Below are 13,800 nucleotides of genomic sequence, written 5' to 3' on the forward strand. Positions count from 1 at the left end.
ATCAATTCATAAAATATTGAATTTGTATTCAATGATTTTGATAAATGTTGATCATTTGATGGTTTGCATTCAATTTGTATTCCAATTGTTCACTATTAATTTATATCCATTCAAAATTTGGGTATTCACACAACGCAATTATATATATCACACAATGGATTTCAATAAGTTACGTCGTCTAGTTTTAAGCTCATACAACCGAAAATCTAGAACACAGTTGTCTTACTTTAAATCACACAACAGTTAAACTACAAAACCGTTGTATGAAAATCTCAACCCACAACGGCAAAAAAGCAAATTCTGTTGTGTGAACTGCTGCGCACAAGTGCTACGCATGGGTGCGTCCGGCATCTGTCGAGTTCTTGGACAACGGTGTTAAGAAATATACGTCGACTGACTTTGTATCATACAACGGTGAATTCACCGTCGTCTGATTTTTCATCAGACAACATCGAGATAGACGACGGTGAGTCTTCAAATCAGACGACGTTTTTTCACCGTCGTGTGATGCAGTTTTTGGTGTAGTGATTGGTCTTGTGTACATCGATTTTTGGGTGCCATTTCGATATGTTCATAATCATGAGACATCAGTCCAGTTTTAGGTACTAATTTGTAATCTCTGAATTGACATCGTTTTCTTTGACATTAGTGTTTTGTTTCCCATTTATATACATCAGTTCATATTATATAAGAATGCAAGAGTAAATAATCATCTACTTGCTGATGGTTGGAAATATATAGAAATACATGCATTTCTCATCATCCAAAAATTGGGGCTTTCCATTAATTTTGTCATCGATCTTCATTCATGATTCTACATAATTCACAAAATAAAACCCTAAAACCTACAAAGGCTAGCCCATAAACATAATAGCAACCAACTATATCAGTTCTACATGCCACAAGCAAAACTGATATGATTTGCACGTACATATATACACCAAACTTTCCTTCAAGCAAAAACTATCTAGCCTTACTCAAAAAATTCTTCGTAGCCACAAGTCCTACACCCAAGTCTGTATATAATCAGCCACTTCAATGCGCACCTCGTCAATTTGAGCTTGGCTATATGATTTGCGCGTCTTTACTGCCCACTTGAAATGTATTAAAGAACATATAAGTCACAATGGGGCTAAACAAGCTAATAGTGCTTAATTAAACCAAAATGTTCTTCATATATAATAATGCATATACGTACCTTGGTTGGAAATGAAAGTGTCTCATCCTCTATAATTTCCTTCATGTATCGCATAACATAATAGCCACACTCAACCCCACCCGGTTGTTTAGGTACGCCCTATTTATTCAAAGTATTGAATTAAGGCATATATCGACATACTAGATGTAATGTATTATCTCAGCCAATTAAACACATGTATAAGCCTTACCGGAAGCGGTTTTACTTTAGGCAGTTTGTTGACCCTTCCAGTTTCAGCATTGAAGGTTTTGACCGCACTACACAACCATATTATCATTACCCAATTTAAACAAAACTTTGTCGGATATGTAAAAAAACAGCTCAATGTATATAATGTAATACTTACTTCATCACCGAGGTCTCCCATTCTTTGTAATGGATTGGTTTTGGCAACGGATCCAACATGTAGATTTCTCCTTCCCATAGGATAGTTAATATCCAATGCTTCCTGCAATAAAAATGAAGTGAACATTATGCAAAATATAAAAGCAGTTTAATAATATACTAAAAATATTGCTGCATTACCCCGGATTGTAAGGCATAAAGAAAATACGATCAGATTTTCCCTCTTTTAACCGATCAACTAAGTACCGCACAAAGTCCGGTCTTTGACAATTATATGTAGCTGCCGGATCAACAAAAGCAAAGGTGTCCAAAAGGTCCCTTTCAGCAATAAGTTCATGCAAGTACCTGTGTCAAAAGCTAAGACGTGAAATGCAGCAAAACCCCATAATCCATATCGATCACCTTTCCACACATAACCATTTGCTAGACTAGAATAAATATGTTCGAATCTTTCCACAAAAATCTAGGATCAAAGTCTTATATATAGTTCAAACTAGGCTGATATCACTTAATTTGAATAGTTGCATGAACAAAATATGAATTATTGCAGTAGAGAAAGTGAAGCTTACCCCTCATATGCTGCTATAACTCCTTGGCCAATCCACTGCATCTCCAACAGATTAATCACATTCTCAGACAAGATAAAGAGTTGCGTGGGTTCGCCAAACACTTCTTTAGAAAACACCGTGGTTATTGAGCTCCTCGTCTCGGTCATGATAGTTGTTGCATGTTTATACAACAACTTGCAGCGCTTCGGCACCCACGGATTAATCTCAACTTGATCAAACAATGACTTGACGGATTGCGAATTCTTCTTCTTTTTCTGCAAAACCCCATAAATTTACTAATGCTTAAAACCACAACCCAACTGCCATTATCTATTGGTAACAAACTTAGAATACAACTATTCTTCCATAACAATTGAACTGACATAAAAGATGCAACAACAACTTGATGTAATTAGAGCTGCACCTTGTTTTCTATAAAAAGATAAAATAAAATAATTAATAATCAATGCCCTGTTCTGATAAAGATGAGAAACTTTTGTCATTTATTTTGTGTTGCTCATTCAACTTGCTGATAACATAAAGCTATACTTTCAGTTTTGGTTTTCTCTCAAGTGGTAGCATATATTGCATTCAATTGCTAAAAGATGCAGCATACAACATGTAGCAATTAAACAACACCTAAGCCGCCAATAAACTAATCATAAGACGTACCTAAGCCAAAACCTACCGAAACAGAAAACTCATCAACCAAACGTACCTTAAACATTGTCCGCACAATAAGATCGTCAGGCCAAGCTACGTGACTCCCAAGAGCTTCCCTAACGAATTCCATCTCACCCTCGATGGGGAAAGGAAGCGCCGCATCTGGTTTTAGTATACCATCCACCGATACACGAACAGTTCCCTCCTTTAATGGAACTCCATGCAGTGTCTTGCTTAGTTCCCCCTCTTCGAATACGGAACCGAAAGCAACTATATTATTGATATTATCCACTGCTAGCTCACATACCCCGGCACCCTAAGAGGGGAAAAAGAAAGTGATCAAATCTACCAAAGGTTTAAAGCATCATTTATACACAGTACAATGCAACTATTAGAATTCACATAAAACTACATATATTGCTACCTTTCCAGGAGTATGTATAATGTCACATTCCTCCACATTTTCCATGACCTTGGCATCATTATGATCAGGGGCGTCAATTCTTGATTTATCATGGAAGCTGCCTTTGTCGGATATAGGGGAAATGACATTGTCCCCGGTTGCAGGCGGATGCATGGCTATCTTCCCTGTTACTAGTGCTTCTAGCTGTGCAATCCTTTTATATAGCATGCCTTCCGTCTTTGCTTGCTGCGCAAGAAGCATTTTCTTTGTGTCCTCCAACTCTTTATCACGCTCCTGATCACGGGCCAATATATCTGCCTTAGTAATTCGAATCCTTTTCTTCTTTGGCAGATTAAAGTAGGAGGATGGGTTGACGAAGCCTCCAACACCCCTCACCCTACCCGAGTGTTCAGGAGTGTCTAGAGCTTGAGACAAGACATCACTCCTCCCTGAGATTTCCAACTCACCTTTACTCTTCTTCTCCAACAGTTCATCCTAATCAAATATGTAAACAGAAGTTAGATGAGGTGATGATACACCTTAAATTGCTCAACTTAAAAATCTGGACTTACTATTTTTGCTGCCACCAATGAGAGTTCTTCATCTATCTTTCCATTTTTTGGTATACGGGCTTTCTTCCACATAATTGCACGATCAATTACCTCTCCTTCAGGCAACTTTCGTTTCTGTGCAGCAAATAAAACCATGAGGGAACACAACCCAGAAAAGAAAAAAAATTTGTGGTGAAAAAATGAAGACAAGCAGATCCTAACCAATTTGTCCTCTAGTCCAAGGTATCCCTTTCTTGATAATCTGTGATGGTACTTTCTCTTCCTCACTCGTTCACTTTGTTTTTGATGAAGTTTCTGCATATACATGTTAAGCACAATTATTGCATAAAATATGTTACAACTTACACAGAAAATGTATACATAGATATGACACAAGCCTTATACACAATAGGAGCATACCAGCCATGCCTCACTAGTCCGTTGTTTTACAAATTCCCTCCACGGTTGTAGGCCAACATAGGAGTACTGCTTTGGTGGCTTTCTCAATTTTTTCTTCTTTCCCAAGAATGGCAGAACATACTTCCTTGTTAATGTGGTCTTGAAGTATCTCCATTTCACGCCAGCTGATGACAACGCTAGTTTTCTGCTTTCAGGGGCTACTTTGAATGTATCCTATGCAACCAATGTAATCGTGGGATTATATAGCCTTACTCAAAATTATTACTTTTTCATATCAAGCTTGCAAAGAAACAATAAATGTGTACAGAATCGTCCGCAAAAGTGTAAATAAGGATCAGTAAACACAAATTTCAGCTTCCCAAGTAAATAATGATCAGTAAAAACTTATATTGTAATAAAAAAACATAAAACACTTAGAATTTAACAAGCATTGAGTAAGCAGTTTGCAGCTGAAAGTTTAATCCATTTAATCCACCTCAAACTGCAGCAAGGCAAGAAAAGTAGAGGAGAACCTGAATATCTGTCCAAATATTTGCTTTCAAATCAGGATCCACGTCAGGCCAGCTTTCCACGTTGATGGGAACCATTGTCCGCACCAACATGGCTATATATGACTGTAGAGTGTGCCGTGTTCTGCCGTTTGGATTGCCCGTGTCACTGTATGTAACTTTAAATTTCTTCCCAAGTGCTTTCTTCACCACTACCTTGTACATTGCAACCACAGTTCGCTTCCCTCTGGTTTTTCCTTTCGCTGATTCAGTGGTCGTCATAGTTTCTGCTGATACAGAATCGTCTTTATCATCAACCACGTCATCAGTCTCATTTGGACTAGCAACCTTCTCCACTTTTTTTGTTGAATCTTTGCGTTCTTTTGATTTTCCCGTCTTCTTTGAACCCATTGCTTCAAGCTATCTGATCACAATGCACAAACCAAGTGTTACATAATGCAAACAACAGAGAAGCAATCAGATTATAGGTGTAAACAAAACATGGAGGCAATTAAAAGAAAACAGATTCAATAGTCGAATTAAAAGATAATTAAAATAAGGAACCGGAATTGATGCATATAAGCAATAGCATAGTGTTCAACTAAAATACATCACACAATAATATAAGCCACTTAGAATACAACACAAACAAAATCTACTAATGCTCTCTTGGAGTAGTGAACTGGTTAACCCAAAACCCCTCAACATTCTCTCTAAGATAGGTGGCATCAGCCTCATTCTCGTCTTCATCACAAGGGGGTATTTCAGCACAAAATGGTTGATGTTCCAAGCTGGTATCCCCTAGATCATCATCATAGAGACAATCCCGATAGTCTCTATTTGGGGTGGTTAGTACAACCGACCAACGGGAATCAAGTGGATCTTCCACAAAAAATACTTGCTTCACTTGACCAGCAGAAGCAAACTTGTCTTTTTTATGGCCTTCATGATTAAGATCAACAAGTGTAAAACCAAACTCATCTTGTTTGATTCCTTTTTCATTCGCTGCCCATTTACACAGAAACAATGGGGCTTTGAAAGCATGATAGTCAAGCTCCCATATCTCTTCGATAACCCCATAAAAAGTCATATCACTCTCCACCGGATTTTTATCCTTAGCGCCAGACACCTGCATCGTCTTTGCCAATAAGGAAACCCCACTATTTTGGACGCCTCTTGCCTCATCTCGCAGCTTTGTGAAGTGCTTAACTCCATTATAAATATAACCTTCATAACTAAACACTCTGAAACTCGGTTTTCCAGCTAGCCACCTAATAGTTTCTGAAACCTTATTAGGATTTTCCTTCATTTCAGCTAAAACCTGATTATAAAACAGCCATATCACGTTACTGGAGTATTATTCATATTTGATTCTTATATAACTTAGCATTGAACACAATATGTACTGACCTTGGATTGAAACCAATCTGTAAAAGTACGATTGTGCTCACTTAATAGCCATTGTTTACTCTTATTTTTCCCGCCGTACAACTGCTCCACAATCTTTCTATGTGCCCTATCCACATAAAAAATAATATAAACAGATGTGAAAATGTTTGACAGTAGCTTAATTTAGATTTACGATAAAAATAAAAGCTTATAGTACTTACTTCTTATACGGATCCACCTCAGCATTATTGGATAGGACATGAAGATGTGCCTGGTCTCTCTCTTTCTCATCTATGGACTTTAGTTTTGCAATAGAAAGTGGTCCACACAACTTACTTGAATCCTTAGGAACTCCAATTGGATCACAATGGTGAACAAACTCGGAGCAAAACTCCACAGATTCTTCTCCAACATAACTCTCGGCTATACAACCTTCCGGATGAAAACGGTTGCGAACATACCCCTTCAAAACTTTCATGAACCGTTCAAAAGGGTACATCCATCTATAGAAAACAGGCCCACATAATCGCACTTCTCTAACTAGATGCACAGTGAGATGAACCATTATGTCGAAAAAGGAGGGAGGAAATATCTTCTCTAGCTCACACAAGGTCAAAACCAAATCAGATTGCAACTTATCCAACTTCGACACATCAACCACTTTGGTGCATAAAGCATTAAAGAAGAAGCAAAACCTCATTATAGATATCCGAACATGCTTGGGAAGCACCGAACGAATAGCCACGGGAAGCAATTGCTGCATTAATGTATGACAATCATGGGATTTCAATCCATACAACTTCAAATCATCCATGGATACCAAATTTTTTATGTTTGATGAATGACCATAAGGAACTTTCATGAACAAGAAAGAAGTACACATTTTTATCTTTTCTGCCCTTGACAAAGTGTACGGGGCAGCAGGTAAATATGTTTTTTTCTCCCCAATATCCGGACCCAAATCAAGTCTAACACCCATGTCAACCATATCTAAGCGGGCAGCCACACTATCTTTTGTTTTAGAAGGCATATTTAGTAGTGTACCTATCACACTCTCACAAACATTCTTCTCAATATGCATTACATCGAGAGCATGGCGAACATGAAGAGATTTCCAATACTTCAAGTTAAAAAAAATGGATTTTTTCTTCCAAGGAGTACAGGCAGAATCTGAGTTCTTATTCTTTTTTCCCTTTCCGTACTCATAGTTAATATCTTCTACCCTCTTTAACACATCCTCTCCGGATAACGGTGCAGGTGCAACTTCAAATTCTTGCTCATTATTAAAAGCTTTTTTCTGCCTCCGATAAGGATGATGACGTGGCAAGTACTTGCGATGGCAGCTATAAGACATTTTCCTACTGTGGGGCAAATGTGTGGCTGAAGTTTTGTCACCACCAATTGGACATGCTTTGTATCCTTTAGTGGTGCATCCCGATAAGTTTCCATATGCGGGGAAGTCATTGATGGTCCACAATAAAACAGCTCTTAGTGTGAAATATTCTCTTCTGTGTGCGTCATAGACATCATGAACTCCTTCCCACAAACTTTGCAAATCATCAATCAAAGGCTCTAAGTAGATATCAATGTCAATTCCGGGTTGTTTCGGACCAGATATTAATAGAGATAACATCATAAACTTCCTCTTCATGCATAACCACGGAGGAAGATTGTAGGTCACCAATATTACGGGCCAACAACTATACCTACTACTTAGAGAACTATGTGGATTAATACCATCAGCTGACAAAGCCAACCGAAGATTTCTTGACTCTCCAGCAAAGTCAGGCCATTTATAATCTACCAACTTCCATGCGGGAGAATCCGCTGGATGGCGCATGTGTCCATCCTTAATTCGCTTGTCCTCATGCCAAGTAAGCATTTCAGCAGTGTCGGCAGATTTGAACAAGCGTTTGAACCTAGGAATTATGGGAAAATACCACAACACCTTCACTGGTTGCCCCACTTTAACAGTTTTATCCTTCTTTAGCTTCCAACGAGACAAACCACACTTAGGAGAAGTGATCTCATAGGAAAACTCTTTCCTATACAATATGCAGTCATTAGGACATGCATGAATTTTCTCATATTGCAGCCCTAAATTACCGAGAGTCTTCTTTGCCTCATATAGACTTTGAGGGAGTACATTATCTTTAGGAAGCAATGACCCAACAGTGGAAAGTAACTCAGAAAAGCAAGTATCACTCATACCGAACCTAGCTTTCAAGTTATGAAGTTGCACCAACGAATCTAACTTAGTTCGTTCACTATTTTCAAATAAAGGTTTTTCTGCATCCTCAACAAACTTATTAAACTCAAATGACTCCTCATCATAATCACCCTCATTAAAGGCTGCTTGACACATATCAACAGTTTCAGACCCAACTTGATGGTTTTGGCCTGCCCCAAAACCACCAGGTGCACTAGCACAGGAGGACAAAGAGGGTTCTCCATGCCATATCCAGGTTGTGTAGCTCAAACTAAAGCCGTAATCATACAAATGGCCCCTAATCACTTTACTGGACTTTTTTTTGAAGTTTACACATCTTGAACAAGGGCAAGGAATTCTTTTACGGTTACTAGCATTTTCTTCAGCAAAAATCAAAAAAATCTCCACACCTAATTGGTACTTTAAAGTATCCCTATCTTCATTAATCCAAGATTTATCTATTGCTGAAACATCATGAAAAAGTAAATTAATTTAACCAATCAAAACTGGACAGCAAACCAAAGATGAATTACAATTCATTCAACACTTCATATACATATTCAAGATTGATTTTCAACTTGCCATACAGTTCATGCACAAATACAAAACTCATAATCATCACTTCAAAAACTTCATACACAAATCATCAACTGAAAATTAGCTAAACACTTCACACAGTTTATAAACAAACCAGAGCAGAAGAGTTGGGTTACTAACCTGAACAATTGGATTTCACTACTCAACACTAGTTTCGCCTTGAAGACCCGCTCTTAACCTGCTGCTCCTTCCAACCAACTTGGTATCTTACAATTTATTGAGATAACCAAGATCAGATTATTGCAATATTAAAATTGAATAGGACTTTGTTTCAGCGACATAAGATTATAAAAAAAAAAAAAACTAACAGTCCAATGATAGTTCAGTTCATTCTTTTAAGTCATAGTGCACCTCTATAAACTACTCAGCATATTTATTCATTATAGGATAGATATAAGTTCCACAACCGACCATGTCTAAACTGAACAAGAACCCAATAGAGCTAATATGATCCAAAAAACATAGATTTCATAACCATTATCTAGTTGTAAGTTTTAAAACAAAAACAAAGAGTTGAGACCAGCTCAAGTAAAACTAAATTTGTTTCATACTTTTGGTTCAACCTAATAAATGAGACATGTATTGGGTTACGGATTAAAAAAATATTAGAGAAAGAGTAAAGGCATGTGCACACAAAACAAATACAGCAACATTATTCTCTTTATAAGGCACCAAGAATCAACATTGAATGAACACTTACCATCAACACGTGCAATGGTTGCTTCTCATTTATGCAGGCCGGGCTTGACAAAGGGTTCAACCAAGTTGCCTAATGCACGCTGTTTCAATTCTTGCAACTGCATAATTTGAAAAGGGTGAGTTAGATAAAAATATCCTCAGAACACAGCAATAGGATAAGAGGAATGCAAAGCATGTGAGTGAAGAACCTAAAAGAAATGCAAAGTACTGAGAAGGAAAGAGAAAAAGAAAAAAAATTAACTCCACAACAACAACAACAGATGAAGAAATCAAAAGCTGCAAAGGTAGGGTTGAGCTGTTAACAGCAATAACAACATTTAAACTATAACTCCATAACTCATCTTTTAGTCCTTCACTTTAAAATTACTCCCACATTCCTTCTTCACACTTAGAGACAGAAGATGCTATGGAAACAATGCAGGTACTAGCTACAGCTTTAGTTCCTTACTTTGAGATTGAAAACTAATAACTTTTAAGTGAAAATCCATTCAACTTCTTAATCTCCTAACCACTGTCCTTATATACAACCTATATTCGGATTCTACATCAACAACAATTAAACATCGTTTGATTTGATAAGAGAAAGAGGCTTAATCCAATATAAAAAGTAACATTCCTAGTCTCTAATAATGGTCATATACAAATGTATCAGAGGAAAGAGTAGGTTAACACTTGTACTATTTAGGAGGATAGTCACTCAATAGGACCAGACACACATTAAGCCTTCCTAAAGGTCCCACATATATGAAAGTAAATAAATGGAGAAAAAGGAGAGGTAGCTATAGCTTTACATTGCATCTCCCATTCACTAGGGCAATAATAAACTCTACCAACTTTTACCGAAAAATATAGCATTCGGACTACCAACAGACAAGGAGCATATATTCAGATTGGAGTAAATGCAGAGCTCAGGAAAACTCCTCACAATCTAAACCATTCCGTATGGGCTAATAGTTGTAGAGTTTCTACAAGTCACCACTAGCTCAAAACCTTTTAACATAGGCAATACTAGGAATTCATTACTAAAGTTAATTCAGGCAAAGCAAAAACATATCTATATTCAGATATTCAACAAACAAATAAGCTTGCAAGTCAACAAGTTCGCAGCCATTTTTAATTGCTAAGCAACCTATAACACAAAAGCTGAAAGTTTTGCAGCAATAAAATGCAGAGGCAAACAGAACACAATTCAGAAAACACACCAAAGAATCTGCAAACAAAGAGAAACAACACCTCATTTACCCCAAGGTAACATCGGGTTTGCCGAAATATCACAACAAAAATCCAAAAATCTATCTAAACTCTAAACTAGCTAACATCAACTACTTGCTCAAAATTCCAATACAAAACCCACATCGATTCAGTACCATTAAAATTTAATATGAGCAGTACCTGAAGTGGTCGAGTTGAGAGAGAAATCCTCCAGGGAGCAACGACGTTTCGATACAGGAATCCGTTGGGCTTTTCTTCAAACTCGAGTTGAGGCCCTGTATTACCAGTCGGTCAATTTGGTACCAAATTCATAAAAGTTGGCTGCTTTGTATCTGAAGAACTTGATAAAAGTTGTCCAAATATTTGATACTAAAACAATCATACATACAAAGATTACTTCGTCTCCTTCAAGAGTCCAGATCTGCACCTTCGAGAGTCGCCTTGTATTACCTAGTGGCCTCCCGGTCGTTCTTTGAAGCCAGTAGCGCCGAATCGCTGCCGATTTCTTGCAGTCGCCGACCTTCAATTCGAGAGACTAAGACGGAACGACACCGTTTAGAAAAGCCTGGATGATGTCCTCCTCCTCCTCGGAGCACAATGCTTGGTCGGCGTCGACATTCTTGGTTTGGCAGGGGGAGGGCAGCAGCGGACGTCGTCTTGGTGGGAGGCGCGTAAGATGAAGGACTGGATGAAGGAGGCGATCGACGAGGGTAACAATGGCCGCGATTTCGACTGAGTTGAGTTTTGGGAGGAGATCGAGTATGGGTCCAGAATGGAGGTTAATTCAGAGTCGAGTTTTGGGAGGAGCTCGAGTATGGCCGCTTAGGGTTTTTGTTTTGGTTTTGGGGTCGGGCCGGGTGCTTTTTTTTTTCTAAGTGTGAAAATTTTAAGTTTTCGTCCCCGCGCCTTTGAATTCATTAAAACACTTAGCGCTTTTTGCAAAAATAGGTTCCCGCAAATTTTCGAACTAAATTTTTAACACCGGTCATTTTAAGAACTGATGTTAATGACATACATTTAAATCGGTATTTTCGTAAAACAATGTTAGATTTCTTTTTTACATCGTGGGCAAGTATGACCGATTTAAATGATGTGATGTAAATGAACAGATTTCTAGTAGTGATGTTATAATTCCCAGAGAGAAACAAGCAAGGCATGATGTCCTCTTACTGAGGGTTTAGACATCAGGGTGGGAATAGTTGGGCAAAAAATTGGGTGAAACAAGCTGCACACTACTAGAAAAACCCTCCATTACACAAGATGAGATTCACATAGACAGTCACACAAATTGAATTATGTATGAGAACCACTCAAATACACACATGTTTGTGTGAAAACTATGTGAAATATATTCTAAGGCTAAAATCTGTTTAGTCTTTGTACTTTGCCTCCAAAATTATTTCAGTCTCTCACATTATAATTTCATCCAAAAACTCTCTAGCCTCTCAATTTTCATCCAGTAAGTCCAATGTGTGAAATCTCCGTCTAAATGTTCCGTTAACTCGTGATGTGGCAAATTGTGGGACCCATTTCAAGAGCTAAAATTACTATTATATCCCTGTCTTCCTCCCTCATTAATTTTTTTTTTATTCTTTTATTTTCTCTCTTTTTCAATTTTAAGGGTCTGGCTTCATTTTAAAATCTACACCAACATGGATGACGACCGACTACATTTCCTTTTCACTCCTAAACTGCATTTACAGTAAGATTATTAACTCATAATAAACAAAACTATGTCAGTTTTCAGCTAAGTGTTGATTTAGAATCAAAAGGCTAGATTTGAGAGATGATGAGTTTGAATTTTGAAGCTAAAGGTGGATACTTTCGGGAACTAAATATGGGAATATATAGAATAAGAACAAGCAGACCCAACCTCTTTTGGATTTATTTTTTTTGGGTAAACGATGAGAGGACTGAACACATCCTCCCTCGGAATTTTATTTTTTTTTATTTTTTTTGAATAAAAGGTGGTGCGGCTGCCCTCAAGCCTTCATTAATGAAACTGTCGAATACAAAGCGGGGGGGGGGGGGGGGGGACAATGAACCAAAACCCCTGAATACAATATGCACCTAGAGAACATCCTGAAATACTATCATGAGTCTCTACTAAACAACTGTATTCAAAGCACCAACTAGCAAAGAGCGCTCTACTGGAGACTCTATTTGCTTTGACATAAGTCACACAGCGGTGACACAACGGAAAGATAACTTGATCTGCAACTTGATTACAGCTTAGCATAATTTCCATACGCACAGCTTTCCCATCATGCTGCCACTGGAAATGACATCCAGTGACACTTAGTTTCACCCTGCTACTAGGAGGCAACGACCATTTGACCAAGCAAGGAACTCGCTGCCTACCTAGAATAGATACGTTACTGCCACTAGGAGGTTGCGACCATTTGCTAATGCAAGGAACTCGCCACCTACCTAGAGCAGACCAGACACACAAAAGGTGCAGTCTGGGACCAAGCCCACGTCGCCCTATCAAATAGTGATAGGGGCTTATTACCGGCATCAAGCCACATTGAATTAAAACTAATAAGTAATAAAACATAACATAAAACATAAAATAATAAAAGTATGGGTCTTGAGCAAAAGCCCAGGCCCAACAACCACTAGGCCCTGCAAGGAAGGAGCACAGGTCCAGCCCAATCCAACAACACCACGATCCAACCAGCTCTGCCACTACCACCACCACGTCACCATCACAGCACCTCCGCCTTGCCACAATCTCCAACCAACACCCAGCCACCGGAACATTCCGCCTTGCCACGATCTCCAACCAACACCCAGCCACGATCTCTGACATGAACCCACGTAGCCAATAGAGCTGTAAATAGGCTCGATACAGCTCGTGTTCGACTCGTATTTAGCTTGATTTTCGCTCGTTCGGCTCGTGTTCGTAAGATAAATGAGCCGAGTATGAGCTTAATATTAGGCTCGACAAAAAAACGAGCCGAGCTTGAACAAGGATATATTCGGCTCGTCTAGCTCATGAGTAGCTCGAGTTTGTTAAAGTTCAACGTTTATTAAAACTTGACTCATGAAAATTTATTGTATAATAAAAATATAATT

At 38.3% G+C, this 13,800-nt stretch overlaps 2 protein-coding genes across 2 annotated transcripts; both read right to left on the minus strand.

Moving 5' to 3' along the window:
- Nucleotides 1-1,004: 1,004 nt before the first annotated feature.
- Nucleotides 1,005-9,018, minus strand: LOC133737644 (uncharacterized). The gene is made up of 13 exons (XM_062165162.1): nt 8,932-9,018; nt 4,641-5,040; nt 4,129-4,341; nt 3,931-4,023; nt 3,730-3,843; nt 3,179-3,652; nt 2,810-3,070; nt 2,113-2,366; nt 1,724-1,888; nt 1,545-1,646; nt 1,389-1,455; nt 1,199-1,297; nt 1,005-1,094 (listed from the first exon to the last, which is right to left on the minus strand). The coding sequence occupies exons 2-13, from the start codon at nt 5,025-5,027 to the stop codon at nt 1,005-1,007; spliced, it is 2,319 nt and encodes a 772-aa protein (XP_062021146.1). The 5' UTR covers nt 5,028-5,040; nt 8,932-9,018.
- LOC133737645 (uncharacterized) lies at nt 5,275-8,833 on the minus strand. The gene is made up of 4 exons (XM_062165163.1): nt 8,797-8,833; nt 6,227-8,678; nt 6,027-6,132; nt 5,275-5,937 (listed from the first exon to the last, which is right to left on the minus strand). The coding sequence occupies exons 1-4, from the start codon at nt 8,831-8,833 to the stop codon at nt 5,275-5,277; spliced, it is 3,258 nt and encodes a 1,085-aa protein (XP_062021147.1).
- Nucleotides 9,019-13,800: the final 4,782 nt, after the last annotated feature.

This window comes from Rosa rugosa, chromosome 3 (genome assembly GCF_958449725.1).
Source record: "Rosa rugosa chromosome 3, drRosRugo1.1, whole genome shotgun sequence".
NCBI lineage: Eukaryota > Viridiplantae > Streptophyta > Magnoliopsida > Rosales > Rosaceae > Rosa > Rosa rugosa.

What these genes read in the sequence shown, in the direction of transcription:
- LOC133737644 (XM_062165162.1), bottom strand. Translation starts at nt 5,027, where the DNA reads ATGGGTTCAAAGAAGACGGGAAAATCAAAAGAACGCAAAGATTCAACA. An exon ending in TTGTGCGGACAATGTTTAAG is followed by an intron (nt 2,367 to 2,809) that starts GTACGTTTGGTT and finishes GGGGTTTTGCAG; the next exon opens with AAAAAGAAGAAGAATTCGCA. An exon ending in TGGGAGACCTCGGTGATGAA is followed by an intron (nt 1,456 to 1,544) that starts GTAAGTATTACA and finishes ATGGTTGTGTAG; the next exon opens with TGCGGTCAAAACCTTCAATG.
- LOC133737645 (XM_062165163.1), bottom strand. Translation starts at nt 8,833, where the DNA reads ATGATTATGAGTTTTGTATTTGTGCATGAACTGTATG. An exon ending in ATTTGTGCATGAACTGTATG is followed by an intron (nt 8,679 to 8,796) that starts GCAAGTTGAAAA and finishes ATGATGTTTCAG; the next exon opens with CAATAGATAAATCTTGGATT. An exon ending in CAGATTGGTTTCAATCCAAG is followed by an intron (nt 5,938 to 6,026) that starts GTCAGTACATAT and finishes TTTTATAATCAG; the next exon opens with GTTTTAGCTGAAATGAAGGA.